The sequence below is a fragment of the Diachasma alloeum genome, unplaced genomic scaffold (genome assembly GCF_001412515.2).
Source record: "Diachasma alloeum isolate Michigan unplaced genomic scaffold, Dall2.0 Dall_scaffold_00185, whole genome shotgun sequence".
In the NCBI taxonomy this organism is placed as follows: domain Eukaryota; kingdom Metazoa; phylum Arthropoda; class Insecta; order Hymenoptera; family Braconidae; genus Diachasma; species Diachasma alloeum.
Window position 1 is genome coordinate 470,277 of NW_021680351.1, and position 26,857 is coordinate 497,133.

Below are 26,857 nucleotides of genomic sequence, written 5' to 3' on the forward strand. Positions count from 1 at the left end.
ACGGGCTTAAAGGTCAACAAGTCCAGATTTATGCGCTAATAATTGAAAGAATTAAAAAGCAAACATGAAATTCGTGTGAGGAAAACACCTTAATGTCGCAAAAAAACTAGAGAGAATTACTAACAAAGTCATACACGATTATATGTACGAGAAAACGGTTTAAGACTATGACCTACCGAATTGAATTTAACACAATATGTTAAATTTCATTTTAAAAAATCGTTTTCTCGAAAGAATGTTGGCAAACTGAGGTTGATATTGCGCCTTAAGAAAAACTCTTGGTGTATTTTACAAACTCTGATCTATTTGAATATCCATGAATGACCCAAAAAAGGCAAAACTGTTCATCAAACCCAACATCCTCAACCCACAGGTTGAAGTACAAATGCAGAAGGTTGAATTTTTTCTCGAAATTATCATTACAATTCAAATCACTTGAAAATAATGTTCCATTAAGGGCTGTCCAAGCCATTCTCTCGCCATGCTAATAGGGTATTCATATCGCTGATGCCGCGAGTGCTCCACGGCTCAAGTGGATCCGTGGGCGATGACGGTGTCATGGCGCCATTTTTCTTACTATTTTCATGGACATCGGTAATTAATTTTGATGGTGCAACCCTGTAATAGAAAGAATAACAATTGTATTTTGCATTTCAATTGAAGAATCCTGAGCGGCTGCATCCTTGATGCAGCAGTTAGACTTAACGTGAACACGTCTAGGTTGTTATTCATGTGCGGGTGCGTCGGCCTGTTCGGTTCTTGTGAACTGAGTTGAATTTTTTAGAAAATGTGCGTATCCTCTAGAGAATCTGACAATTTTCTCAAATTTCCTGTACGAGATCGGCCACGCGTGGCGCTTCGGTTTCAGTCTTACGCTTACGCTTATTCGAGATTTTCGAGATATTTCGAGATCGATTTCCTTTCTCCGTTTTACGATAGAATAGGATAACAGATGGCACTGGCCGTTAGGGACAACTTCGCGATTAAGTCCCAATACGAAATTAAAAACGTGCCCTCGTCAAAAAACAAATGTGGCCGTCGGCATGAAAAGAGCCCAGTTTGTCGATATGGGGTGAGTTATACTCCGATAATATTGATAACATTACGCAAACTTTGTTTATTTGCATTGTCATTTGTATCAAATGAATGCATTATTCATTCCATATCGTTGAAATAAATATATGATTAATTTCCACCAGAAATTCTGGTGAAATAAATAAAAAAACTTCAAATAAAAAGTTCTACTCGCTTCACATGCATCAGTCCTCTGCTCTATGCGCTGGGAAATTTTGACATGCATTGTTGAATATATCTACAACAACTATTCAAAATTATCCAAAACCACAAAAAATGTTTACTATTACTACAACACTAAAAAACGTAATCACCAAAAATACGCTGCCACCCATTCGTTAATCAATTTTTAATATTCATTACCTGTTCTTGGCGGTTTTGGGACGACGCTCGTGATTCTTATTTTTATTTATTTATTTATTGCATATTATTGGAACATGTTCATTAAAATGGATGCAAAAAGTTCAAATAAAAAGTTCTACTCGCTTCACATGCATCAGTCCTCTGCTCTATGCGCTGGGAAATTTTGACATGCATTGTGGAATATATCTACAGCAACTATTCAAAATTGTCCAAAACCACAAAAAATGTTTACTATTACTACAACACTAAAAAACGTAATCACCAAAAATACGCTGCCACCCATTCGTTAATGAATTTTTAATATTCATTACCTGTTCTTGGCGGTTTTGGGACGACGCTCGTGATTCTTATTTTTATTTATTTATTTATTGCATATTATTGGAACATGTTCATTAAAATGGATGCAAAAAGTTCAAATAAAAAGTTCTACTCGCTTCACATGCATCAGTCCTCTGCTCTATGCGCTGGGAAATTTTGACATGCATTGTGGAATATATCTACAACAACTCTTCAAAATTGTCCAAAACCACAAAAAATGTTTACTATTACTACAACACTAAAAAACGTAATCACCAAAAATACGCTGCCACCCATTCGTTAATCAATTTTTAATATTCATTACCTGTTCTTGGCGGTTTTGGGACGACGCTCGTGATTCTTATTTTTATTTATTTATTTATTGCATATTATTGGAACATGTTCATTAAAATGGATGCAAAAAGTTCAAATAAAAAGTTCTACTCGTTTCACATGCATCAGTCCTCTGCTCTATGCACTGGGAAATTTTGACATGCATTGTGGAATATATCTACAACAACTCTTCAAAATTGTCGAAAACCGCAAAAAATGTTTACTATTACTACAACACTAAAAAACGTAATCACCAAAAATACGCTGCCACCCATTCGTTAATCAATTTTTAATATTCATTACCTGTTCTTGGCGGTTTTGGGACGACGCTTGTGATGCTTATTGACACGATGTTCCCCATTCTTTTCATTCTGCCGGCAATCATCGGGATTAGTTTTGTTATCTGGCGTCTGCTGGAGATCCGGGAATCCATTGACTTGGGTCGGGGGAGTCGGGAGTGGCTGTGTGGAGTGGCGGGAGGGGTACGTGGGCTGTTCGTCGGCGGATGAGGAGGATTCTAGGGTGGCTGGACGGCTTGAACGGCGCTGATGGGCTGATGAGGAGTAACGCAGGCTCGCTGAACGAATACGACGCAGACGGGATTCAGCTCCCAAGAGATTTGAGCCTGAAATTGGAATTATTATTTGTGGAGGTTGCGGAGTGAATGGCGGTGGTGTTCATTTTATGGCGGGGGTTCGAGGGTTTATTGGGCCATTTTTGGTGGGGAGGATTGAAGAAAATGGAGAATATTGATTTTTTATGCGGGGAAATTATTGTAAAGATTGAATTGCTCATGAGTTGATCTTTTTATAACACTAAATTGTATAAATTTCTTTTCTCATTTCAAATATTTGTAATTGTTCGTTCTGGTTTTGAAGGATTGGAAAAGTTGTGAGAAATACAGAATATTTATGTTTGAACATGTGGAATTTTTTTTCAATTCATAAAATTAAATATTTCAATTTTTTCTTCTTTGTTTTTCTTGTTAAAATTTGCGAGATAAAATTCAACATTTCTATTGAAATAGAATCGGCGAAAAACTAATAGAAATATCAATACAATGTGAATAGTTACATCGCAATGCGTTCATTATTTCCATACCATTTATATAAACAAATAAATAAGTTTAATAGAAATCCAATAGTATTTACGATCGAATTTTTTTGTGCTTTAATTTCTTTCAATCTGATATTTTTTTCTCTCTCTCTCTGGAGAGTGATTTTTATTTGAGGTGTACTCACTGCCGCATATGTCATTGTCACTGGATTCAGCCATGTACTTCTTCTCCTTGGTTTCTGGCTCGGGATTGCCCCCTGGGGCGATAAAATTACCGAGGCCAAAAGTCTCCAGTATTTGTGAATCGAGGGCCACTTTTGGCTCACTGGCTATTCTCGCCTCCTTCGCCATTTTGAGTAGTTGCTCTTTGTGTGAGTCCGGCGACTCCGAGGCGATCACCAGATTCAGGAGAGGATCGAGTTTATCGGTATTTTCATGATTTTTTTGCAGCGATGACGATAACTTGACGGTATTTTCAATTCCTGTATTTTTAACTGGAACAGATTGAAAGAGAAATGATTTTGGAAAAACGTTGTCAACAATTTTTGGCAGAGATACACTTCCCGGAAATCTTCCAAGGAAATTCAATTAATGAGATGGATTTCATTATTAATTAGATGAGTATTCAATGATGTCTACCTATAATTACTGATTAATTGAGTAACAGAAACTTTTTATTCCTGATTATCATCATAGAATGAAATTTCGATAATCATTGTCCATTGTCACAGTAATGAATATTTTGACGGTTAACATTACCCACTAACAGAATACTGAAAATATTTTTGTATTCATTATTATTTTTTTATTATTCATATGTATTCATTATTGATTGAATGACTACTCTAAAATATTCAAGTGTAATTCCTGATGAGATGAATAATCGCTAATAATTCATTCTATTCATCTCTTCTTCTCATCAAGAAAATCAAACAAAACTACGGAGAAAGTTCTGCAGATAATCTACTACTGACAGGCAATATCGTAATTGAAGCACAATAGGTGCTAAAGTACATTACACGGGCAATTGTTGTTAATTTTTCATGGGTATAAATCTGACATTCAACTGAAATAAAAAGCTCTAGCGAATGTGTATTGTTATTCAGCTCCTGGTGGACGCCAAAAATCCTAAAAAAATAGCCCCATTGAGGAACGAGCCACAACTATTAGGACATTTTACTCAAAAGAATTACAATTATTTGAAATAATTGAGTTTTGAGAAAAGAGTCGAATTCAAATAAGCGTGCAATTATTTCAGCGTCTTCATATGTTCAAAATATCTTGAATATATTTAATGAATTTCGATCGCCATTCAATTTCGGAAAAGAGAAGGAAAATAGAGTGAAAAAACTTGAAAAATTGGAGCCGAGGAAATTCTGTAATAAATATCTCAATAGAATAAGTTGTACAGAAGAATCGGATTCTACCGATTTTTTCTACAGAATATTTTCTATTTAATATTTCAAAATTCAATAGAAATCGAATATAATTGTCTAGAGAATTCGCTAGATTTTCCTTTTAAATTTTTTCGTACGTGTCTTTGCAAATGAGAGATGCAAGCGGAATAATCGTAAAGGCCAGAGAAAAATCATCAAAGTCGATCCTTTGTAAGTGATCATTTCAACCAGCGATGTTTTTAAAACATTACAGGAGGTGATAATTCTACAAATTCCGCATATTTATGCTTGCAGGATGGCCTCGGAAATTTATAGCCTCAGCGAGTCTTATCGCACTCCACGTGTTTCACAAATTTGCATCAAATTTTGCTGAGTTAGAAGGACGAAATTAAATCACTGCTACAATGAGCACTGCCACTTGTCTTTGTCGTGATTGATTCCGTGAAAAAAATCATTAACGGTAATTTCAAGCATCAAAAGAGATGCTGTCAACCTAATGAGTAAAATTTGCAAAAATTTTGTATTTTTTGAAAATCGGAATTCCGGGGATATCTTGGGATATCATGCTTCAAATGAATTCAATTTCATTTCGCCAAGTATACACTAGACTTGGGAATATTTCTAGACTAGTGAATAGAAATTTGTCTTACGAATAAAAATATTTATCATCATACCGTTCTACTCAAAGGCCAACTCGTACGCCATCGAGGAACGTAGTAAAGTTGAAGAATAATAAACAAGGATTGTACCAGTACTGATAACCATTGTAATTAGTCGAAAATAATTGTAAAAGTGTTATTGAACCGAAATAAAAAGCTATACCAAACGATCAGAGTGGACATAATGAATGGCTCTTCTCATTTCTGTGGCTCATTAATACCTTGTGGTCCCCAGAATATTAGAAAATGAAGAACAATAATAATTTATTGTCAAATCGCGACGTTTTGCTGGTTATTTAAACTACCTCAGGCTCTTGACAATTTGAGTACGTAGTCATTGTAATGTATGAACGAGAAGAATCAGAATTCAGTAGATAATAGATATAACGCATATCCACGGATGATAGAAGTAGAATATCAAGAATGCGTGTAATAAATAAGTATTGAGAGCAATAACAAGACAAGAGCACAACTGCTTCGTTGTTCCCGAAAAAATTATAATGAATGTGTATTATCATTCGCTTCCGGATAGATTTCAAACCCCTTCCGAAGTAGAGATATCGATGGTAAAAAGAATTGAATGAATTTGGAAGCATGATGAAAATTGACGCCTCCATTGAGAGAGATTTTCCAAATTTGGAGGAATATGTAATTTCTTCTGCACATCCATATGTAAAAATCTATTCAAATATGTATTCGTCTATTGATAAAAATAATGATCATCATTCACGCTGGATACGAATGCGGAAGAAGAACAAGCAAGTTGGCGCGTCATGAAAATTTCCAAGGTTTTCAGCATTTGATGGTTAGTGTTAAATTTTTGGTATCTCAATCAAAATATCATTCCTGGTTCTCATTTTTGAAGGAGGGGAAAAACAAATAGAGAAATCTTCCCAGATTGATACGCTTTCGTCAAAAAATTGAGAAAGTTATTCCAAATCTTCACTTGAAATCTTAGAATGGGCTTATCAAACAAAAGTCCGGAAACAATGCTTATATTATATTACTTTGCAAGGCTACAATATGACTCATCGATATTGCAAGTCCACCTATGGAGACAACGTAGAATATTTATAGTTTTTTTTGTGTATATAAGGCATCTTACCCAAAAGGAAACGTTAGTTCGGAAAAATTTTCATCCGAAATTAAAATTTTCATCTGAAAATGAAGAACACCATTGAGCAATTGTGCCTGTTCATCTGCTGTTTCCAGATACTTCAGGTGAGCCTTAAGATATTTCGTACTAGTGGGAGAATTATTGTGCAAAACTTCATCGGGTATTGATCAAGGGTCATAAGGAGCCGACGTTCCCGCCGAGATCTCAATCGAACCCGAGGAAATTTCTCCTCAGCTGACTGAAATTCTATCATCATTCGACCAATTGGTTTGACTTCAAATTCTGATGTTACAGGTATCTGCTCACGAGGTCTGTGTAATACTCACGCAGGCAGAGAGTGGAAACTCCATTGAAATTCCGGCGAACAGTCATGTGGAAGGTTTACATAAGTCTCGCTGGTACGAGAAAATCAATTGGAAAAATTTTACCTATGGGCCCCTGACTGTTAGTAATATTTACCTCATGAAATTCATTTTGTCCATATTCTACACATGTCGCTTGACTAATATATTTTTCATTCAACTGCGCATCATTACTTCTTTGCACCCGTATTGTGCATGGTAGTTATCATACAGCGTTCAACGATGGGAGACATACTGGTTCAGTGCTGATGATTGGGAACAAGTGACAAGCGGTTCTTTAGATATCTGCCAAACGTCTCATGGTGAACCTGAGAGCTGGGGAAAATTTGTACGAGAACTGCTCGGATTGCGTTGGGGATACGGATGCCCAATAGCACCGGTAAGAAATTGCATCTCATTCATTCGTTTATCACTGGAAATGCAGCAATTTTCGGTTGGCATGTGCCTAATGTTGAAGAAATTGCTGATAGTTGATCGTTTTTTTGTTCATTCCAAGGGTGAGCGGCCAATCGAGGGCCAACTCTTGCATCCTACACAGTGCAGATTGATGATATGGGATAATCACCTCACAAGTAACAAGTACAGAATTTTCCTCAAAGTGACAGATACTCATAACACTGTGCTTTTGAAAGGCCAAGTCATACGGCCAATACCATCGTAATAACGTCATATGCGTTGAATATTAATTAATAATAAACAAAGATTGTACTAATACTGAGAATCATGTAACTGATATCAAGTAATTGTAAAAGTGCTATTCAACGGAAATAAAAAGCTGTGCTAAGCGATCTACGTGGACATAGTGCATGGCCCTTCTCATTTCTATAGCTCATTAATAAGTTGTGGCTCCCAGGATATTAGAAAATAAAAAATAAAAAATAATACCAATTTATTGTCAAATCACGACGATTATAATGTGTGAACGAGAAGAATCAGAATTCAGGAGATAATAAATAAGTATTGAGCGCAATGACAAAACAAGAGCACCACCAGCTACAACGAATGTATATATCAGTGTTGGACAGAAAAGTATTTACTAAATACTGAATAATTAAATACTGGAATATTTATAATTTTGTTACTATCTCATTACTAAGTACGAAAGTTTCCAGTATTTATTATTAGTCCATTAAAGTGTATTTAATATTTAGTTTTTCTCTGAGCATGAGAGCAATTTAAATAAATTTTTATAAAATTTGACGCGTGTGTTTCTTTTTATCGAACGAATTGTAAAATATTCTCCTCAATTTGCCTCAATTTTCTGGGTAATTTTTATTCAACTTTTCTCTCCGCGTAAATTTACCTTTTGTAACAGTTGCCTGCTCCTCGATTTTGTGATTTGTATCGCAAGACTGCACTTGAGTATCGGTTTGATTTGCAGTTGTTGAGGTGGACATTGGAACTTTGGCCTGTTGTGACTTTGCTTTGGATGCAGCATCTGTAGTTGGTATTCCCTCGGTAGCACTAGCCAGGTCAATGTCGTGGGCAAAGGCCATTACATCTAGTGCTGCAGTCAGAGCATCACCAAAGGCACCAGTCACGCCCGCTGACGCTGAGATTTCTGGCTCACCCATGTGAGGACTGAATACAAAACGTCAAAGAAAACAGACGGTGAAATGGCTGTTAGAGGGAAACATTGAGAGAGTTGACAAGTGTTTCTGTCGTTATATTTTACCTAGCTAGAATGAATCTGAAGTAAAGATAAAATCAAAATCTCTTCACTCTTCAAAGCAAGTTCCTTGATTATCTTGAGAATTCCGTAACAAAAAATTACTCAACTGGAGTGTTTGGAACCGGAAATTTCGGTGGATAGCCAACGACTGCCCCATTCCCTCTACCTCTACGGGTCTCAAGATAATCGCATTTTTGATAAGCGAATCATTTTTTCAGGCCAATAATTTATTCAAAGAACAATGAAATGAATACCTTCGCCTCACTGGTGTTGAAATGGACGCTCTGCCCCACATAATGCACCTGAGCTCCTCTCCACTCATTCCCCTCTTCTTCAATTCAGCAATTGTTACTTTGCCAACTCGCTGGAAAACGAATACAAGTGGGTAATTGCATATTTTCGTCGGCAGTATCACTACTTTCTCTGGTAAATTTGCACTTTGCGCTCCGAATGACTGTAATATTACGCTTGACCGTGCTATTTTCTTGCTTATAATTTCAAACAAATCAGAGTTCACCCAAATTGTCAGGCGTAAGTGAAAACAAATAGAAAACGAATAAACACGGATACTATAATTAAGTAACTCTCAACCGTAAAAATATGAAATGAACCGGAAAGTCATTGGAGGAATGGTGTCAGTGAGTAAAGGTCACTTAGCCGCAAGTAAGTTGGCTACAGCCATACCTTCCAATTAGCGACAGCGCCTTTTCTCTGTCTTGCCCTAGTCTTGGATTTGCTCTTTATCACCATGACACCTCGTTGCTCCGAGGCTGGATTATTCGGGTCGTCGCCCGGACCCAACTTTATGCTGTACTCTTGAAGATAATTGTGGGCGTCTTTCTGCGACACAGCTCGCTCCAGCGATACCACAATTTTCGCCCACTTGCGAAGTAGATGACGTGAAAGAAAAATTTTGAGGTGATGGTTAATTAGCATTTCAAGGGTTGGATTCATCACTTTTTAAAAGTTTAATACGATTATCTTGAAACCGACAGGTAATAAATGACAGTGAGGGACATTTCCGATCCTGGGGGAAAAAACCGAATATGTTGAGTAGGGAAAAATTTAAGAATGAAAGAAAAAAACCCTATTTCATTACTTGAGTGCATTCAACATTTTAAAGGTATTTATTAGCATATATAACAATCAAGTACATTGAGTAACAGTATCACAATGAGCTTGGACTTGAGAATGTAAGTACAGCTCCGGCTCGAAGGCTATTACATGTATTTTGCATAAAGATTGCGATTTTTTTGTGGCGCTCAAGGAGTATGGGAAAAGAAACAGAATATATTGCGTAGGGAAAAATTTAAGGATCAAAGAAAAAAAAATCTTATCTCATGAGGAGTATCGAGGGGACAAGTCTTCGAGTGCGTTTTTAAAACAATTAGAAACGTTTTCTGCTGTAACTCCAAAAGTTGTGGGGCAAAATGCCTTCAATTGTGGGATATGGGATCGGAAATTTTCCTGGCTATCCAAAGATACCATTGTCATCCACCTCCCCCACCCCCTTCAATGAAAAACGGAGAGATAAAGTATGCCACTATTTTTGTTCGTTACACACCTGCTTCACGAATTCCTTCTCACTCTGCTCAATAACATGTGCATAAGTGTTTCCCATCATGGCGATCAACATGTTGAGAAGAAGAATGGGTACAAGGACCATAAATATAGCGAACACAGTCTTACTCAAATTCGGATATGCCGTATCACTCAAATCTCCATACTGCAAGAAACGAGTAGAACGATTTATTTTTCACTCACCCCACCATAATGGATTTATTTTTCTACGTGAACTGCACTATCCCACAAGATGAATCCAGTAATCGGGTAATATTTCGAGCAGACGGGCGATATTTTATCCACGTCGTCGACTTATGACCCGATTGGAAACGCCCAAGATGTCTAATAAAATTTTTTTTCCCCCTCACACGTACATCAATACCAAAGTTTTGTGGAAGTTGTAAGTATTATTCCGAAGTTTGCAAATTTGACGGTATCAATTTGTGATTCGTTCCCGTCACGAGGTATTTCCGCAAGATTTTTAATTAAAACTCTGAAAGTTTCTCTCAGAAGAGCATCAAGATTTTCAGTTCAACTCACACTGTAATCCCCCAATGTGATCTGAAACAGGGCCATCCAAGTCGAGTGATAAGAGTGATAGAGGCTGGACTGGACCCTGGGGAAGCCCTTGTAGAGAAAATGAAAGGACTGGGAGAATCCAAACAGGACAACCATGTAGATGATGCCGAAGGTCAACATATCTCCCGTTATCATGCTGTAGACCATAGTGACGAACGGCCCCGTCAGCCTCACAGCTCTGCAACAGATAAACCGTTTTACCCCACGCCACCCTCAAACTTCCATTACGAATCCCCATTAGTCCCTCCTCATTATTATCATTATCAGCATTTGTGATTGTCTCTGAGGCACCTCTGAAATCCCGTGAAATCGATGGCCAATCAAAATACAACCCCCTCCACGTCTGCTCCATTACCTAACTTATGCACATGCATATCCTAATCTACCTTTGTACATCCTTCTCTCTCACTATCCAAATACCAAAATTGTACGCATGTAATGTACGCCGTTGTATATGCATACCGTGCATTTATGCCAAACGAGATTCACATCGGGCTAGTACATATATCGGTGGGCGGTGTTACACAAATATACATAGTGAACGCTTACGATTTATGTTAAATGTCCAAATGCAACGCGTTGTGTTGATTAATAACGTGCTGGATTGTGGAGAGGTGGGGAGGGTTGTTATACTGATTTTATCGGCAAATTCAATTTATATCGCGATATCCGTTTTGTGGTTTTATCGGGAATGATGGGGGATACATGATAAAATTTCTTTTGGGGGGGGGGGGATTTAATTATTATTGATTGGGTGGGGGAGGTTGATGATTGTGAGGGACGGAGGTGGAGTGAAATATTTACGAGGAGCGGGTGAATGGTCGATTCTCGTGCGGACATTTTATATTTAGTTCAGTATAACGTAGTAATGTGCAGGGCGACGTCTAGACAAGTGCAGGTACAGGGATAGCAAGATGTAGAAAAGTTTAGTAAGGTATGGATAACAAGGCATCGGAAAGCTTAGCAAAGTATATCAAGGCATAGTAAAGTTCAACAAAGTATAACAAAGTACGGCAAGGTGTGCATAACAAGGCATCAGAAAGCTCAGCAAAGTATAGCAAGTCATAGAAAAGTATAAGAAGTTGCGGCAAGGTATAGTAAAGTTCAACAAAGTATAACAAAGTACGGCAAAACATGGCAAAGTATAACAAGTCATAGTAAAGTTCCACAAAGTACAGCAAGGCAAAGTATAACACGACATAGCAAAGTATAAGAAGGTATGGCAAAGTATAAAAAGGCGTAGGAAAGCTCCACAAGATACTTTAAAGTATGGGAAGGTCTGGATAGACAAGTGCAGTAAAAGTGATAGCAAGATTTAGAAAAGTTTAGTAAGGTATGGATAACAAGACATCGGAAAGCTCAGCAAAGTATATCAAGGCATAGTAAAGTTCAACAAAGTATAACAAAGTACGGCAAAACATGGCAAAGTATAACAAGTCATAGTAAAGTTCCACAAAGTACAGCAAGGCAAAGTATAACACGACATAGCAAAGTATAAGAAGGTATGGCAAAGTATAAAAAGGCGTAGGAAAGCTCCACAAGATACTTTAAAGTATGGGAAGGTCTGGATAGACAAGTGCAGTAAAAGTGATAGCAAGATTTAGAAAAGTTTAGTAAGGTATGGATAACAAGACATCGGAAAGCTCAGCAAAGTATATCAAGGCATAGTAAAGTTCAACAAAGTATAACAAAGTACGGCAAAACATGGCAAAGTATAACAAGTCATAGTAAAGTTCCACAAAGTACAGCAAGGCAAAGTATAACACGACATAGCAAAGTATAAGAAGGTATGGCAAAGTATAAAAAGGCGTAGGAAAGCTCCACAAGATACTTTAAAGTATGGGAAGGTCTGGATAGACAAGTGCAGTAAAAGTGATAGCAAGATTTAGAAAAGTTTGGTAAGGTATGGATAACAAGACATCGGAAAGCTCAGCAAAGTATATCAAGGCATAGTAAAGTTCAACAAAGTATAACAAAGTACGGCAAAACATGGCAAAGTATAACAAGTCATAGTAAAGTTCCACAAAGTACAGCAAGGCAAAGTATAACACGACATAGCAAAGTATAAGAAGGTATGGCAAAGTATAAAAAGGCGTAGGAAAGCTCCACAAGATACTTTAAAGTATGGGAAGGTCTGGATAGACAAGTGCAGTAAAAGTGATAGCAAGATTTAGAAAAGTTTAGTAAGGTATGGATAACAAGACATCGGAAAGCTCAGCAAAGTATATCAAGGCATAGTAAAGTTCAACAAAGTATAACAAAGTACGGCAAAACATGGCAAAGTATAACAAGTCATAGTAAAGTTCCACAAAGTACAGCAAGGCAAAGTATAACACGACATAGCAAAGTATAAGAAGGTATGGCAAAGTATAAAAAGGCGTAGGAAAGCTCCACAAGATACTTTAAAGTATGGGAAGGTCTGGATAGACAAGTGCAGTAAAAGTGATAGCAAGATTTAGAAAAGTTTAGTAAGGTATGGATAACAAGACATCGGAAAGCTCAGCAAAGTATATCAAGGCATAGTAAAGTTCAACAAAGTATAACAAAGTACGGCAAAACATGGCAAAGTATAACAAGTCATAGTAAAGTTCCACAAAGTACAGCAAGGCAAAGTATAACACGACATAGCAAAGTATAAGAAGGTATGGCAAAGTATAAAAAGGCGTAGGAAAGCTCCACAAGATACTTTAAAGTATGGGAAGGTCTGGATAGACAAGTGCAGTAAAAGTGATAGCAAGATTTAGAAAAGTTTAGTAAGGTATGGATAACAAGACATCGGAAAGCTCAGCAAAGTATATCAAGGCATAGTAAAGTTCAACAAAGTATAACAAAGTACGGCAAAACATGGCAAAGTATAACAAGTCATAGTAAAGTTCCACAAAGTACAGCAAGGCAAAGTATAACACGACATAGCAAAGTATAAGAAGGTATGGCAAAGTATAAAAAGGCGTAGGAAAGCTCCACAAGATACTTTAAAGTATGGGAAGGTCTGGATAGACAAGTGCAGTAAAAGTGATAGCAAGATTTAGAAAAGTTTAGTAAGGTATGGATAACAAGACATCGGAAAGCTCAGCAAAGTATATCAAGGCATAGTAAAGTTCAACAAAGTATAACAAAGTACGGCAAAACATGGCAAAGTATAACAAGTCATAGTAAAGTTCCACAAAGTACAGCAAGGCAAAGTATAACACGACATAGCAAAGTATAAGAAGGTATGGCAAAGTATAAAAAGGCGTAGGAAAGCTCCACAAGATACTTTAAAGTATGGGAAGGTCTGGATAGACAAGTGCAGTAAAAGTGATAGCAAGATTTAGAAAAGTTTAGTAAGGTATGGATAACAAGACATCGGAAAGCTTAGCAAAGTATATCAAGGCATAGTAAAGTTCAACAAAGTATAACAAAGTACGGCAAAACATGGCAAAGTATAACAAGTCATAGTAAAGTTCCACAAAGTACAGCAAGGCAAAGTATAACACGACATAGCAAAGTATAAGAAGGTATGGCAAAGTATAAAAAGGCGTAGGAAAGCTCCACAAGATACTTTAAAGTATGGGAAGGTCTGGATAGACAAGTGCAGTAAAAGTGATAGCAAGATTTAGAAAAGTTTGGTAAGGTATGGATAACAAGACATCGGAAAGCTCAGCAAAGTATATCAAGGCATAGTAAAGTTCAACAAAGTATAACACGACATAGCAAAGTATAAGAAGGTATGGCAAAGTATAAAAAGGCGTAGGAAAGCTCCACAAGATACTTTGAAGTATGGGAAGGTCTGGATAGACAAGTGCAGTAAAAGAGATAGCAAGATTTAGAAAAGTTTGGTAAGGTATGGATAACAAGGCATCGGAAAGCTCAGCAAAGTATATCAAGGCATAGTAAGGTTCAACAAAGTATAACAAAGTACGACAAGTTGTGGAAAAGTATAACAAGTCATAGTAAAATTCCACAAAGTACAGCAAGGCAAAGTATAACACGACATAGCAAAGTATAAGAAGGTGTGGCAAAGTATAAAAAGGCGTAGGAAAGCTCCACAAGATACTTTGAAATATAGGAAGGTCTGGCAAAGTATGGTATAAATATCATTTGTTATATAACTTGGAAAAATAAATCGATGACAGAAAGCGCCTCATCATTTTCCACATGAGGGATGATTCGAACTTTACGAACAACATTCAAGTTTTATCCTTCCGCCCATTATTATGTAATAATGATTATGATTTTCAACACATTTTCCATAGAATAGATAATTTCGTCCTTTTGTAATTTGCGAACTTCTCTCCAGTGAATCAATTTACTCATACACTCTACGCTTCCCCCCGCAATGACAAAGTCATCACCACTCGACGTCAATGCTCCTGACGTAGACATGACAGACAGAAACACATTGACTGATCATGGAGTTTGACGTGATTACTCCCATTGATTCTCGGAAATTCAACGTAAGGGGGATGTGAAAGTCGGAATTATTATCTTCAAATGTGGATAATCTGATGATGATGAAGAGTCATCGATTAATAATTCACTCAATCTGCCAACGAGCCATGTGGCGTCAATCGGTACTCGTATCTCCAGTGTCCCTTCCCCTCCACTGTCTATCGGTTCTCCTCAACAATTTGAATTACGTCCGAGTGATTCTCCACGGGTGGGGCATCATGATTAATGCTATGATTTTCCAATCAAATGGATCTGGTCATTGGGTATCATGCATTAACAATTCGCTGGGGGAGTGGTAGAACTGGCTTGATTTAATAGAATATTTAGGGAATTGATGAATTCTGTCGTCACGGCTGGATTTAGCAGAAAGTGTCAGAAAAGCTTTTTTGTAGCTCAGAAAATTCTCTACAAAAAAGCTCTTTTCACGATTTTTGCTACCTCCACTCGTTACCGAGATAATTTGATGAGTAAATAGTGATGAAGGAAAAGTTGAATTTTTAATAATGATGATTATTTCGAAAATGATCAGAGATACGAAAAAACATCAGTTGACCTTTTTTGTAGCTATGGAGATTTCCAACAAAAAATTTTCTATAAAATTTTTTCGTAAATCTCTTCATTCGAGAGATAATATCGCAATTATCAACTAGTACCACTCCGCCATCAAATTCCTAATTTCCACCTTCATCTGAGGAATTAAATTCCGAATTTATCAATTTTCCTCTACTTCAGCCATTTTTTCCGTTTACATCTGTTGCCTTTCATGACGTCAAAGTACCTGGACGACAGTTGGATGGAATTTTGAAGAATACGCGGTTGAACAGGAGAAAGATGAACGGCTGCGACACACACACATACCGACAAGTTACATCGAGAGATCGCTCACGTGATTGGCATATCAAATCACAAAGTCATGGGTTCTCTCCTCGAGGAAAACTCCTCCATCCGTAGGTAAGTTTCCAATAAGTTTTTTAATACTCTTTTTTCTTCAAAGAATCTGTCAACTTTCTATTTCAATATCGAGCTTTTAGAGCAGCAGAGGGGGATTTCTAAAATCTTTCCTTGCTACAACTTCACAGAATCTTGATAATGATAAAATGACTCGCGAATCATCTTCTTTAAAGGATCTCTTAAAACGCGGCGATTGCAAAAAGCAGTGAATGACAGCAACAGTGGAATGGAGGTGATCTCATTGGAGAGCTCGGGAAATTTCCGATTCCAAACACCCCAATTACGTCGATTTTCGTTAATTAGTTGTGGAGATAATTGGAAAAATAGTTTTCCGACTTCGAGAAAACTGTTTTTGTTCTCACGCCGAGTTTTCCAGCGAAAATTTCCCCCGACAATTCGCCTGTTCATTAAAAAAAAATTGTCCAATGCTCGGAAAATATTTTCGATTAATTAAAAATTCTCACCCAGCAAAGAACATGAGTAGAAACCACGAGCCGGGCACAGCAACAACGAGAATGGCATCCTCAGCGTGTCGATTACCAGCTAAACGACATGGTATACAAGCCAGTATAAGTAGATTGCTGATTACAAATATAAACTTGGCGGGTTCGTGTGTCTGTAACAGAGAAACAACATCCGTAAATATAATAAAATTGATGGACAATCATGAAAGGAGTTACTTAAGAGCTCTTGTTTGCCAACTTGGCGTGTAGAGATGAGGGTTTTCTTCCTGGTAGTCAATCGGTTGATTGTACAATTCAAGTTACGAGTGATGTAACACTCGTGCAATCGACATGACCTCTACTTCAGCGAGCGTCGTTAATCCTCCATCAGTTATTTAGTCTCTTTTTTCCTTGATGGCTCTTTTTTTTATTGCAGAACCACTTGATTCTGCAGCAAATTGATCGGTGGAGAAGGATTCGCTTGGCTAAAGCGATTGATCGTTCGATTTTTTATGGCTCCCGAGAGGGAGCGGAGGGATTTAGCCACAATTCGATTTTTAACAGCTTGAGTGAGTGAGAGATGTGTGTCTTATGTCAATTTTGACCCCAAGTTTTCGAATAAAATTAAGTTTTCTAGCGTCTCACATCGGGAGATCGTCCAAAACTTGAATTACTTTTTCAATTTGATTTCAATGTCATTTGTGATGAATTTACATTGCTCCAATGTTGGCAGACAACATTGATCTAATGGAGTTTTTATGACGATGTAAAATCTGTCTAATCTTTCTGTGACGATATATAATTTGCCACGATTTGTTAAACTAGAGTAGATGCATTTTTTTCGAACAATTTTTTTTTGCCAAATCGCCTTTCACAAATGGTTGGGGTGCGATTTAACAAGAAAATAATTTCAATGATTCATTGAATTCAACATTGACCTAATGGAATTTTTATGACGATATATAATCTGCCAGTTTGTTAAACTAGAATAAGTGCATTTTTTTGAAGAAATTTTTTTTTGCCAAATTGCCTCCGCAAATGGTTGGGAAGCGATTCAACAACAAAAAATTCTAAAAAAATGCATTTATCCTAGTTTACCAATTGACCTCAAAAATTGATTTCAATGATTAATTTTCATTGGTTTCAAAATAAATGGTTTCAACAACAGATGATGCAATCAATCTCCTGATCGAACTCGATCAAGATGGCATTGGGAATAATATTTAAAATCCCAATCCTGGCACAAAAAATAGGAAAATTGGAAAAAATAGAATAGCCCATCCACTGTGATTAAAAAGAAATATGTGACTCACCAACTGTTTCAAAAACGATATCGGCCCAATATTGACAATCTCTCCCCCCAACTGAAGGAGAATATAGCCAACAACCCCGAGTACAGTGACACACTCAGCAATTGTTCTGCCAACATCTGTCAACTCCTCCGGCCACGCCATCAACTCAGCATCCATTTCGGCTGGACGTTGATATACAGCGAGTGACAGGGTTGTCAGGTGAAATACGAGAATTATAAGACGCTTGAGAAACTGCAACTTTTGTCAGAGTCATGCGAGTGACTGCGTTTACTCAGGGTAATTTCTGGGGGGATTCTGGGGCTTTTCACATTGATCGACTCACCCTTGCAAAGGTCTTCCATTTTTCCTCGAGAAGACGCTGAATTATCCCCCCGTCCAGCATGTCCAAGTGCTCCTCCTTGGTTCCATTAAGGATTATAAATAGCGCTGAATTCCAGTCTGAAAAACATGTTAATTCCACTTAGCAAAGGGATTCCGATATAATTCACTGATGAAAATCATTCGTTCAGTTCAATTGTGTAAAAATTCTGTGAGTCAGATTAATTTAATCAATCCAATTTATCGAATTTAATTAAATTCTTAATCCGAAAACTCTGAACTTCATGAAACAGTAATCGGATTTTCCCAATCAGATCGTTCAACGAGACCGGGATAAACCCCCCCAGTGAAATCCCCAGGACTATGAATTATCAGCAGACGCACGGAGCCCTAATTAGTGCTCAAAGTGATTATTTCCATTGTTAGATGTGAAAACACTTATCCCCTCAGCATGTCTAGGGACAAAGCATGAGTGAGGAAAAAGGAGCTTTCTGAATAAAACAAGTGGACAATTGTATTTTTGTTTTATAAATGAGGATATCTGTTGTCGCTAATAAATTATCAATTCGTCATTTCAGTATTGTCTTAACATGATAGATGCCTAACATGAAAGCATTGAAATATACTTTTCAAGCCCTGATTTAATTGGTGTTAATGAATAGAGCCTATTAAAGTCTGTGTTCATGAAAAAAAAGAAATTGGGAAATTGGGAAAAAATGAAAAAGGCAAAGAGAAATAGTAGAAAAGTGAAATTACTCGTTCTGCCATCAGGAAGAAGTGTATCCAGTGCATTGAGCGGATACGCAGAGCACGTGATGTTGCTGTATCTCCAAAACTCGCGTGCAGATAGCTCGAGCATTTCACGAAATACCTCGGCACGTCCCAGTTGACAGGCGAGTGTTAGCGGCGTAAATCCAGCATTGTTGGCGATTCCATTTCGTGCTGGAAATTTTGGATGACGCAGGGCATAGCCGAACATGTCCTGTCACCATCAACGTCATCCATTTTCAGTTTTTCAATATCAAATAGAAAATAAAAAAAAAAGGAACTCAATTTTCATCGATACTCTCGATTAAAAGCACATGTGCACGGATGGATTTTCACATTTACTGGCGTATCGCAAAAACGGGGTGATTGACGTGTGTGGGGGTGACGTCAGTGGAAAGCTGGGAAAATTTCCGGTGCCAAACACATCAATTAACTTCATTTATCTCCATTATCGACCGTGATAGGTTGGGGGGAAGATTAGACTGGTGAAAAGCGTTTTTAGGATATCTTGCCTGGTTAGCAACTGGGAAAGGTTTTTTGAAGGGCTTTGAATCGGAAAATTTCCTCACTTTTCTTTCGTTGTGATGAAAAAAAAAATTATTTCGTCAGTTCTGGGGGCTCCGGGTGTTTCATTAGCATCAGAATCATTAGTAGATGCAGAATCAACCTTCACTTGGCGAAAAAATTCGATTTTGCCGAAAGTCGATTTTTCCCCGAAAAAATCCAAGATCTGGACTTTGGCCCCAGGTGAAAATTTTTTTTTTATTTTTTACTTTTCCCACATACTATTGATAGTTCTGGATAGCCCGTCACTTGAATAGTCCGAATCAACTTTCATTCTTCCAGATCTTGGACTTTTCCCCGAAAAAATCCAAGATCTGGACTTTGGCTCCAGGTGAAAAAATTTTTTTTTTCATTTTTTACTTTGCCCACATACTATTGATAGTTCTGGATAGCCCATCACTTGAATAGTCGGAATCTGCTTTCACTTGGCGAAAAAATTCGATTTTGTCGAAAGTCGACTTTCCCCCCGAAAAAATAAGTCGACTTAAATCGTTTTACCGCTTCGCTATTGATTTTACTCCCATCATATTCCATTTTTGGCGATCAGTGTAATAAGTACTACACACTGTATCATCGCATGACTTGTACTCTCCGACAGGCCCTACTCATGAATTCAATTGAACAAAATGGAATGGCCCAAAAGCCGAAAGCTCACCAGCTTGTCGCCAACAACCACCATATGAAGTATCATATTCCCAAACGAATCCTGATCATCAGGATTAGCGCCCGAGTCAAGCAGAAGATTGTAAACACTCTCATTAGCACAACAAGCAGCCCAAGCAAGCGGATACTCGCCGAGATAAGCTAGGCCCTCGTAATCAGTGCTCCTGGCTGGTGTGTTGCCCTGCTGATCTTTAGGTAGAAAAAAACTCCCAATAGCTCTCTGCGATACAATAGCCCCAACCTCTACGAGATCCTGAACAAGTTCATTGTTGTTGTATGCAATTGCAAGATGAAGTGCACCAGCACCGAGGTACTCCTCACCCTCGACAACGTCAATGGCCAATCTTGGGAAGCACTTGAGTAGAATACGTGCAATTCTCGTGTGACTCCTTGTATCACATATTATGAGAACGTGAAGAAGAGTTTCGCCTAGGGAGCCTCGGTACTGCATCTGCCAGCATGCCTCGTGATCATTCCACTGGGCAAGTGGATCAAATCGACTAAGTGATGCCTCGATTGGGAGAACCACTTGCTCGAGATCGCGGAATTTCCAGCGAAGGTACTCGGCCCGGTTGATCACCTGTGGAGAAAGAATCATTGGAGTTCAATTCTCGGGCGATCGGTTGCGAGCCGTTGAAAGCACAAGCCTTGACCGATAATTCATTTCAAACTCATTTCAGGCCAAACTTTTCGCCACCTTACGCAGCTAATCACCTGTCCTTTGCCATCAGCGTACATCAGTATTCCGAATTGTCCCTTGATGAGTCTCTCCACTTCTGATTGGCCTCCACGGTTGTAAGCATCGATCAGCTCGCCTCCTTTCTTGTAGTTGGCTAAACGATACAGCAGGCATTGGTCCTCGTTGCTGGCCTGGCTGATGACCCGGTCGAGGATCGAACCAGCGTTCACCTGGCTGTCGCGAGGACGACAGCTGCACGCACCCATTCAGGAAATTGGAGGCGTCAACGGGTTTGGGAGGAGCTTCGGCATTTTGGGAAGGATAGGGAGATGATTAGGCATCAAATCGATGAGATCTGATCGATGAGAATCGTGGATGAACTCTTTTCTGATCGATTGCTGATCGTCTCTTGATCGAAATCCATCTGTTCATCCGTATTCGCCGTGGGTGGGTATTCGTTTGGATTCTCAACGGTCAGAAGCAGTTTTGTAGGCTCTTCTGGTCAGATTGTGATGCTTCTCCATGGGAATTCATTGATCACCACAAATTATTCACTTTTTTAAGTCAGGAAACGGTCCAGTTGCAGTCAGTTCACGGTCCACATACAGTTCATTGTTGATAAAAATGAATAATTTGAAGAGTTGCACCTCAGGCGGAGGGCGCCGTTGCACTGACAGTGGATTTGAGAAACCCTGAAGGTCTAACATCGTCAAAACACAAGGGAGACTCGGTGTGCTATAGCAACCGTCTTCACAATCTATAAACGGTACCTGGTGCAAAGGAGTACCAGAGGGTCACTGGGTGACGGCGAAAGAACACATCGCCCTCGAGCTAAATTCACCGTGTGCATGTGATGCTCTTGACTTTTATCGTAATTCCAACGATTTCTGGTACAAATGGCCTATTTCATATTTTCACAATCTACAATATCATTGTAACGGGGTGGCGTGAGTCAAATCGAGCTTTCTTTGCGGTCCATTATGTAGGGAATCAGTAGCGAAGTGGTAAAACGGTTCAACTCGATTTAGACAGTCAGTTTTCAATGAATATCTCGGAATCTAAGGCAGATGGCGAAATTATTGTCAAGACCTTTTTTACAGCCCTCATTTGGCTCTACAGAAAAGGTTCTTATGAAAATTTCGCTATCTCTCTTGGATTCAGAAATATTCCTCAAAATCTCAGGGAAGAGCTAAATCGACTGATAAATGAATTGAATTTATTGGACGAAACATGAATGAAAACATTTTTTTCATCAAAATAATTGTTGAATAATCACTTAAAATTACCGATAATTATCATTTGCTATTCAAGTGACTCGTAACCACTGGAGGAAGCCGTGTGTAATGAATATTTACTCAAGAACCGTTCGTCTAATCAGTGACAATTGTGCAAAGTCAACAGTCTGTTATGTATTCACCTCTTCTCAGAATGAAAATGAAAGAAAAATATTCTGGAGGCAGTTGTAGATATTGTCAGCCTGATAAATGAGTTATATTATTACGATTGAGGTGATTCACTGGGAGGAATTATTGAGATTGGGATGATGAAATTGGGTGATTCAGCGGAGACCAGAAAGTGTCAGGGCAATTTTGACTTTTGTTTGTTCAGAAGGTTTTATGATTCACGTATATCGGAGTTTAAATTGTCGACAGAACGATTCATCATCTTGTTTGAGTATCTGGTGAATAATTAATTTTTCGAGGCAAAACTAATTGCTTTTGTTATGCAACATTTACGGGTAATAGCGAGAAGCGATGAATCGCGAGATCTTCGAATTGATAATTCACAACAATTTTGTACGTAATAACTTTATTCAAATATCTCGGGGAAATGGTGGGGCTCATTAATCAAGATTAATTTGATCCCCTCGGGTTGTTAATAACGAAAATAAGTCGTCAGTCAGATTTAATTCGCGATAATAAATAACAACGGAAAGTGGAAATATTGTAGTCGTGTTTTAGGGAGAAATATGAAAATAGATGTGATCGATGATTCATCAAGATTGTTCTGGAAACGTTCGTCAAAAACACCTCGTCGAATACCTCTTCCACACGAGGGCTCCTCAAGGTCAAATGATAAAAAGGAATTTGTCACGAATGCACTTTTGTTACGGAGTGCGGGCGAGGGGTAAAATGTAAACAGCTTAACGTCGATAAATCAATATTCCAATCGTAAAGATCGATGTTGTACAAGTGTTTGGAATTTTCTGGAAGCTCAATCACTATTTTTTTTCATAAAAAAAGAATAATAATTTACGCACAGGATTCCTTATCATTACGCATTTATTTTTTCAGTAAAAAGGAGTTAATGTTCGCTTTTATCATAATTCGACTTGAAAAAAAATTGTAAAAATGATCTTTAAAAATTTTCGCGATGGGCCAGTGGTCGAGGGTTAATTAAAAAATTTAAAAATATCCAGAAAAAATGCCCGAAATTCACCTATCATTTCCTCCTGTGACATTCAATCCTTGACCACCCCAACAAGCCATCAACGATCTAACAAACCCAAAAAGCTAAACATAACAATCATCCCGATCTATCATCGCAGGCGTTTCGTGCGACAAAAGAGACCCATTTGGATTAGTCAGAGAAAGGGACAAGAGGACGTACAAATACAGAAAGAGATATTGTGTACAAATACAGTCGACGCTCTAGTCATTTCCCGGCGTTCCTCGAACTGTGCATACACACTATTGTTTCCCTTCCTCTTCCTCTCCCTCGTGGGGCGTTGGGAGACGTTATCACTGATTAATGCGACTTCGTGCCCGAGCTTGGTAATCGATTCCCCACCCACCACCCCACCACCTCCAGCGACCGTGTTATTTGTCACAAAATCCCGGAATTGTCTTTCTGAAGCCGCGTTAGGTATTAACATTATTTCCTCGTACTGTTCGGCTTTTTTTGCGGGGATTTTGCTCTTTCCGGAGATAAAAATTTTGCCGGAATTTATCTCATGAGGTTCATTTTTTTACCGATTGCATGTTAAAATATTATTAATACAGTAAAGGGTCAATTGACAAAATGTAAAAATATCGATGTTTTTTTTCAACGCGAAATGAAAAAAGGCAAAATTGAACAGTGCAGATTGGATTTTTGGCATTGGAAAGAACAAGCTAGTTAAAATTTGTTTATTGAACGAATGAAGCTATTCATTGATTGACTGAATGAAATGTTGTATGTTTTGTGGAAAATGATCCAACGAAGTTCGCCTTTTATTCAATGGGGGGTAGAAAATGTAAAAATATTATTAAATTGAAATGAAATAGCGTGGGTTATGTTTGCATGTTACGATTCAACGAGAATTCAACGAGTTTTTGATAAAAATAATAAGAGGTCCGATAACAAATGCGAATTCCTTCCTTTTGTTTCTGTTCAATGAGGAATAAAGCGAAATTGAAAACCGTCCATTGTAATTTTTTAATCTGAACAATTAAATGCAATTCATTCACTCGCGTTCATCAATGATTTATTGTCGGATTAAAGCTGAAACAGTCGGAATTAATTATTTAGTTATCATCATGAATGATCTTGCAATTTCTAATCTGTAATTGTTGAAGGTAAATGTAATTTCCCCCGACTCTCAATTCCTTTACTGAACCAATTCTTATAAATATTCACCATAAATTGTTTCACGTGAATAATTCAACTCGCCACATACCTACGTACATTTATCCAGCAACCGTGCACGAGAAATAAAGAGGAAAATAGTAGTTTTATCGGGATCGTGGTTTTGCAGACGGAAGGATATATTATTAGATGTCGATTTGAATTGTAACCCAACAATGGAGAGGAATTACGATTACATCGGGTCATGCACTCGGTGTGTGACCGAGTACTACTGGTCAATTTTATACTTGATTCTGTCATTTGAGGAGGCGAGTCGAATAACAACTGCTTGCGTGCAGGGATTTATTGAACTGCCCAATGCAGGCTTGATGATCCAACCGCATTGTTGAGAAAAAATCAATGTATTTTCATTGCTAATTCATTTCGCTTTTATAAAACAATTGTAGCACCCAAATAGTTGCGAGGGGGCTAAGCCCCCCTCCGGGCTTGGGAAGCGGAACGAGCAGAAGGTGCTGAGGGTCCTGGGGTAGATGAGCAAAGCGGTCGATGAGGGCGCTCGAGGTCAGTGAGCAAAAGGGGGGGTCGACCCCCCCCTCCGCGATTGGCAGAAAACACAAATTTAGACATTAATTCTTCTTCTATAAATTCCGCTGTCGTAAAAAAAAATTGTAGCACCCGAATAGTTCAGAGGGGGGCCAAGCCCCCCTCCGGGGTTGGGAAGCGGAACGTGCAGAAGGTGCTAAGATCCCTGAGGTAGATGAGCCAAGGGGCGCCGAGTAAAAGGAGGGATCGATCCCCCCGCGCTTAGTGAAAAACACAAATATAGACATTAATTCCTCTTCTTCGGGGGGGGCTTGGCCCCCCTCGCAACTCTTCGGGTGCTACCAAGCGAAAAGGAGGGTCAAGCTCCTCCCGGGGTTGGTGGACAACACTAGCGAGGGGCTGAGCCCTCTGATGAGATATTGCTCATACTTTTGTTATAGAATCTTTTTTAGAGTAAGCATTTGAGCGTTTTTCTTTCGAAAATCGTAAAATTCATAATTTTTACCCTGGAAAATTCTCTTCCTCTCTTTCTCCTCTTTTGCAACCTACGAAGGCATAAAAACCTATAAACATGAACAAGTTGAAGCGCGTGCCTCAAGAAGTCGCCGGCACGCAACAAAACAGTTGCAGCACGCAAATGCTTCAAAGAGCCTCGAGAGCTCGACGCATAAAAAAAATGAGGATGAAAAAAAAGTAATAGAAGAAAAAAGTCCTTAAGGGGGTGTCAAAGGGAGGTGGTGAATTTCCATTGCTCGTTGTGCATGCTTCAAACATATGCCGTGCTCTAGATCACGATGATAACGAACGCTTGAAATCGTGCTTTAAGAACCTTTGTTAAAAGGGAATATTATCGGAATGGCCTTGATGACATGAATACCAAGGTCATTAACTTGAGATTGAGAAAATTCCAGTGGTGGAGGGCTTTTAATGGGAGGAAGTGAATTTTATTGCAACGAGCGCTAAAATTTTTTTTTATGCCGTGCATTGAAATTTATTAACTCGAGTTTCTCATTATATTCGCTGAGTTATTTTTTCCCACTTTAATGATTTCTAGGACGAAGGGGGAAAATTACCGGGGGGATTCGAGCCTTGACATGGTTTTCATTTATTTAATAAATAGTTTCACTAATGATTATGTAAAAGGCAAAAGTCAATTTAAAATACCCGTATCCTCTTTAATAAGCTTGCTGGCCCTCGTGACCCTTTCGGTTCTTAGATGTTGCACTTTTCATTCTATAAAAGCTGAATTTATAAGATTCCAACCCCTATCATCTTCACCCTCATGATTTTTCGATTTATTTAGCTCTTTTTTGTGATCCATTTGGATTTTTTTTATTGTATGTAAAATGAGTCCACAGAAATTACTGGAAATTTTTTTATCACATGGCTCACCCGCATGTACTTTCGTGTCTTTTTTCATGTTTAATGTGTAGTTAATGGATTTGACGAAAATGTTCGATGGCTTTCCACATTATGATGAAAGTTGTTATTGTTTATCTTTAGTGCATTATTTTTCTATTTGGGGTTTTACAGGGGACGTGAGTCATTGTTCAATATTGCGCAGAATTTTTCTGCAACGGAGAACGATTTTCTGCCGAACGCGGTCGCTAGAATTTCACTTCCATTCGTCCCCATGACCTTCAGGTTAACTGTGTTTTGTGGGAAATTTTGCTGTACAACAGGATAATTTTTGCATCCACAGATGTGTTTTTTTTTTTACCGCAAACCGGTATTTTTTCATTGATTTACATTTCGCTCCGCGATTACCTTTCGCACAATAAAATTTGGGCCTGTGTGTTTCACGCAGTTGCATTTTTATATGCCTGTGTGTTTCACGCAGTTGTATTTTTATACATCAGGATTGCATTTTTCCACTTCCTACACCCTATACAAGATGAATTAAATTTTTTTTTTTTGGCATTTTCGTTTTTCGGGATTATCTCGGAAACTATGAGAGATAAACCAAATTAAAACCAAATTTGGGTCCCCTATAGGCCAGTGGATGGCTTAGAATTGCGTTTTTCCACTTCCTAGGCCTTATACAAGAGGAATTAAATTAATTTTTTTTGGCACTTTCGTTTTTCGCGATTATCTCGGAAACTATGAGAGATAGAGCCTTAAAACCTATTCCATTCGATTCCTGAG

The 26,857-nt window shown here is 38.2% G+C and overlaps 2 protein-coding genes across 2 annotated transcripts; one reads left to right on the forward strand and one right to left on the reverse strand.

The window, feature by feature from the left end:
- Window positions 1–45: 45 nt before the first annotated feature.
- LOC107048035 lies at window positions 46–20,868 on the reverse strand. Its single transcript, XM_015270985.2, has 14 exons — window positions 20,638–20,868; window positions 19,916–20,503; window positions 18,685–18,910; window positions 17,933–18,048; window positions 17,611–17,847; window positions 16,319–16,470; window positions 10,434–10,650; window positions 9,895–10,056; window positions 9,015–9,212; window positions 8,585–8,694; window positions 7,962–8,239; window positions 3,309–3,617; window positions 2,371–2,692; window positions 46–618 (listed from the first exon to the last, which is right to left on the reverse strand). Exons 1-14 carry the CDS (start codon window positions 20,866–20,868, stop codon window positions 453–455), a joined length of 3,312 nt encoding a protein of 1,103 aa, XP_015126471.1. The 3' UTR covers window positions 46–452.
- LOC107048036 lies at window positions 6,297–7,474 on the forward strand. The gene is made up of 4 exons (XM_015270986.1): window positions 6,297–6,400; window positions 6,591–6,740; window positions 6,861–7,037; window positions 7,155–7,474. Exons 1-4 carry the CDS (start codon window positions 6,344–6,346, stop codon window positions 7,317–7,319), a joined length of 549 nt encoding a protein of 182 aa, XP_015126472.1. The 5' UTR covers window positions 6,297–6,343; the 3' UTR covers window positions 7,320–7,474.
- Window positions 20,869–26,857: the final 5,989 nt, after the last annotated feature.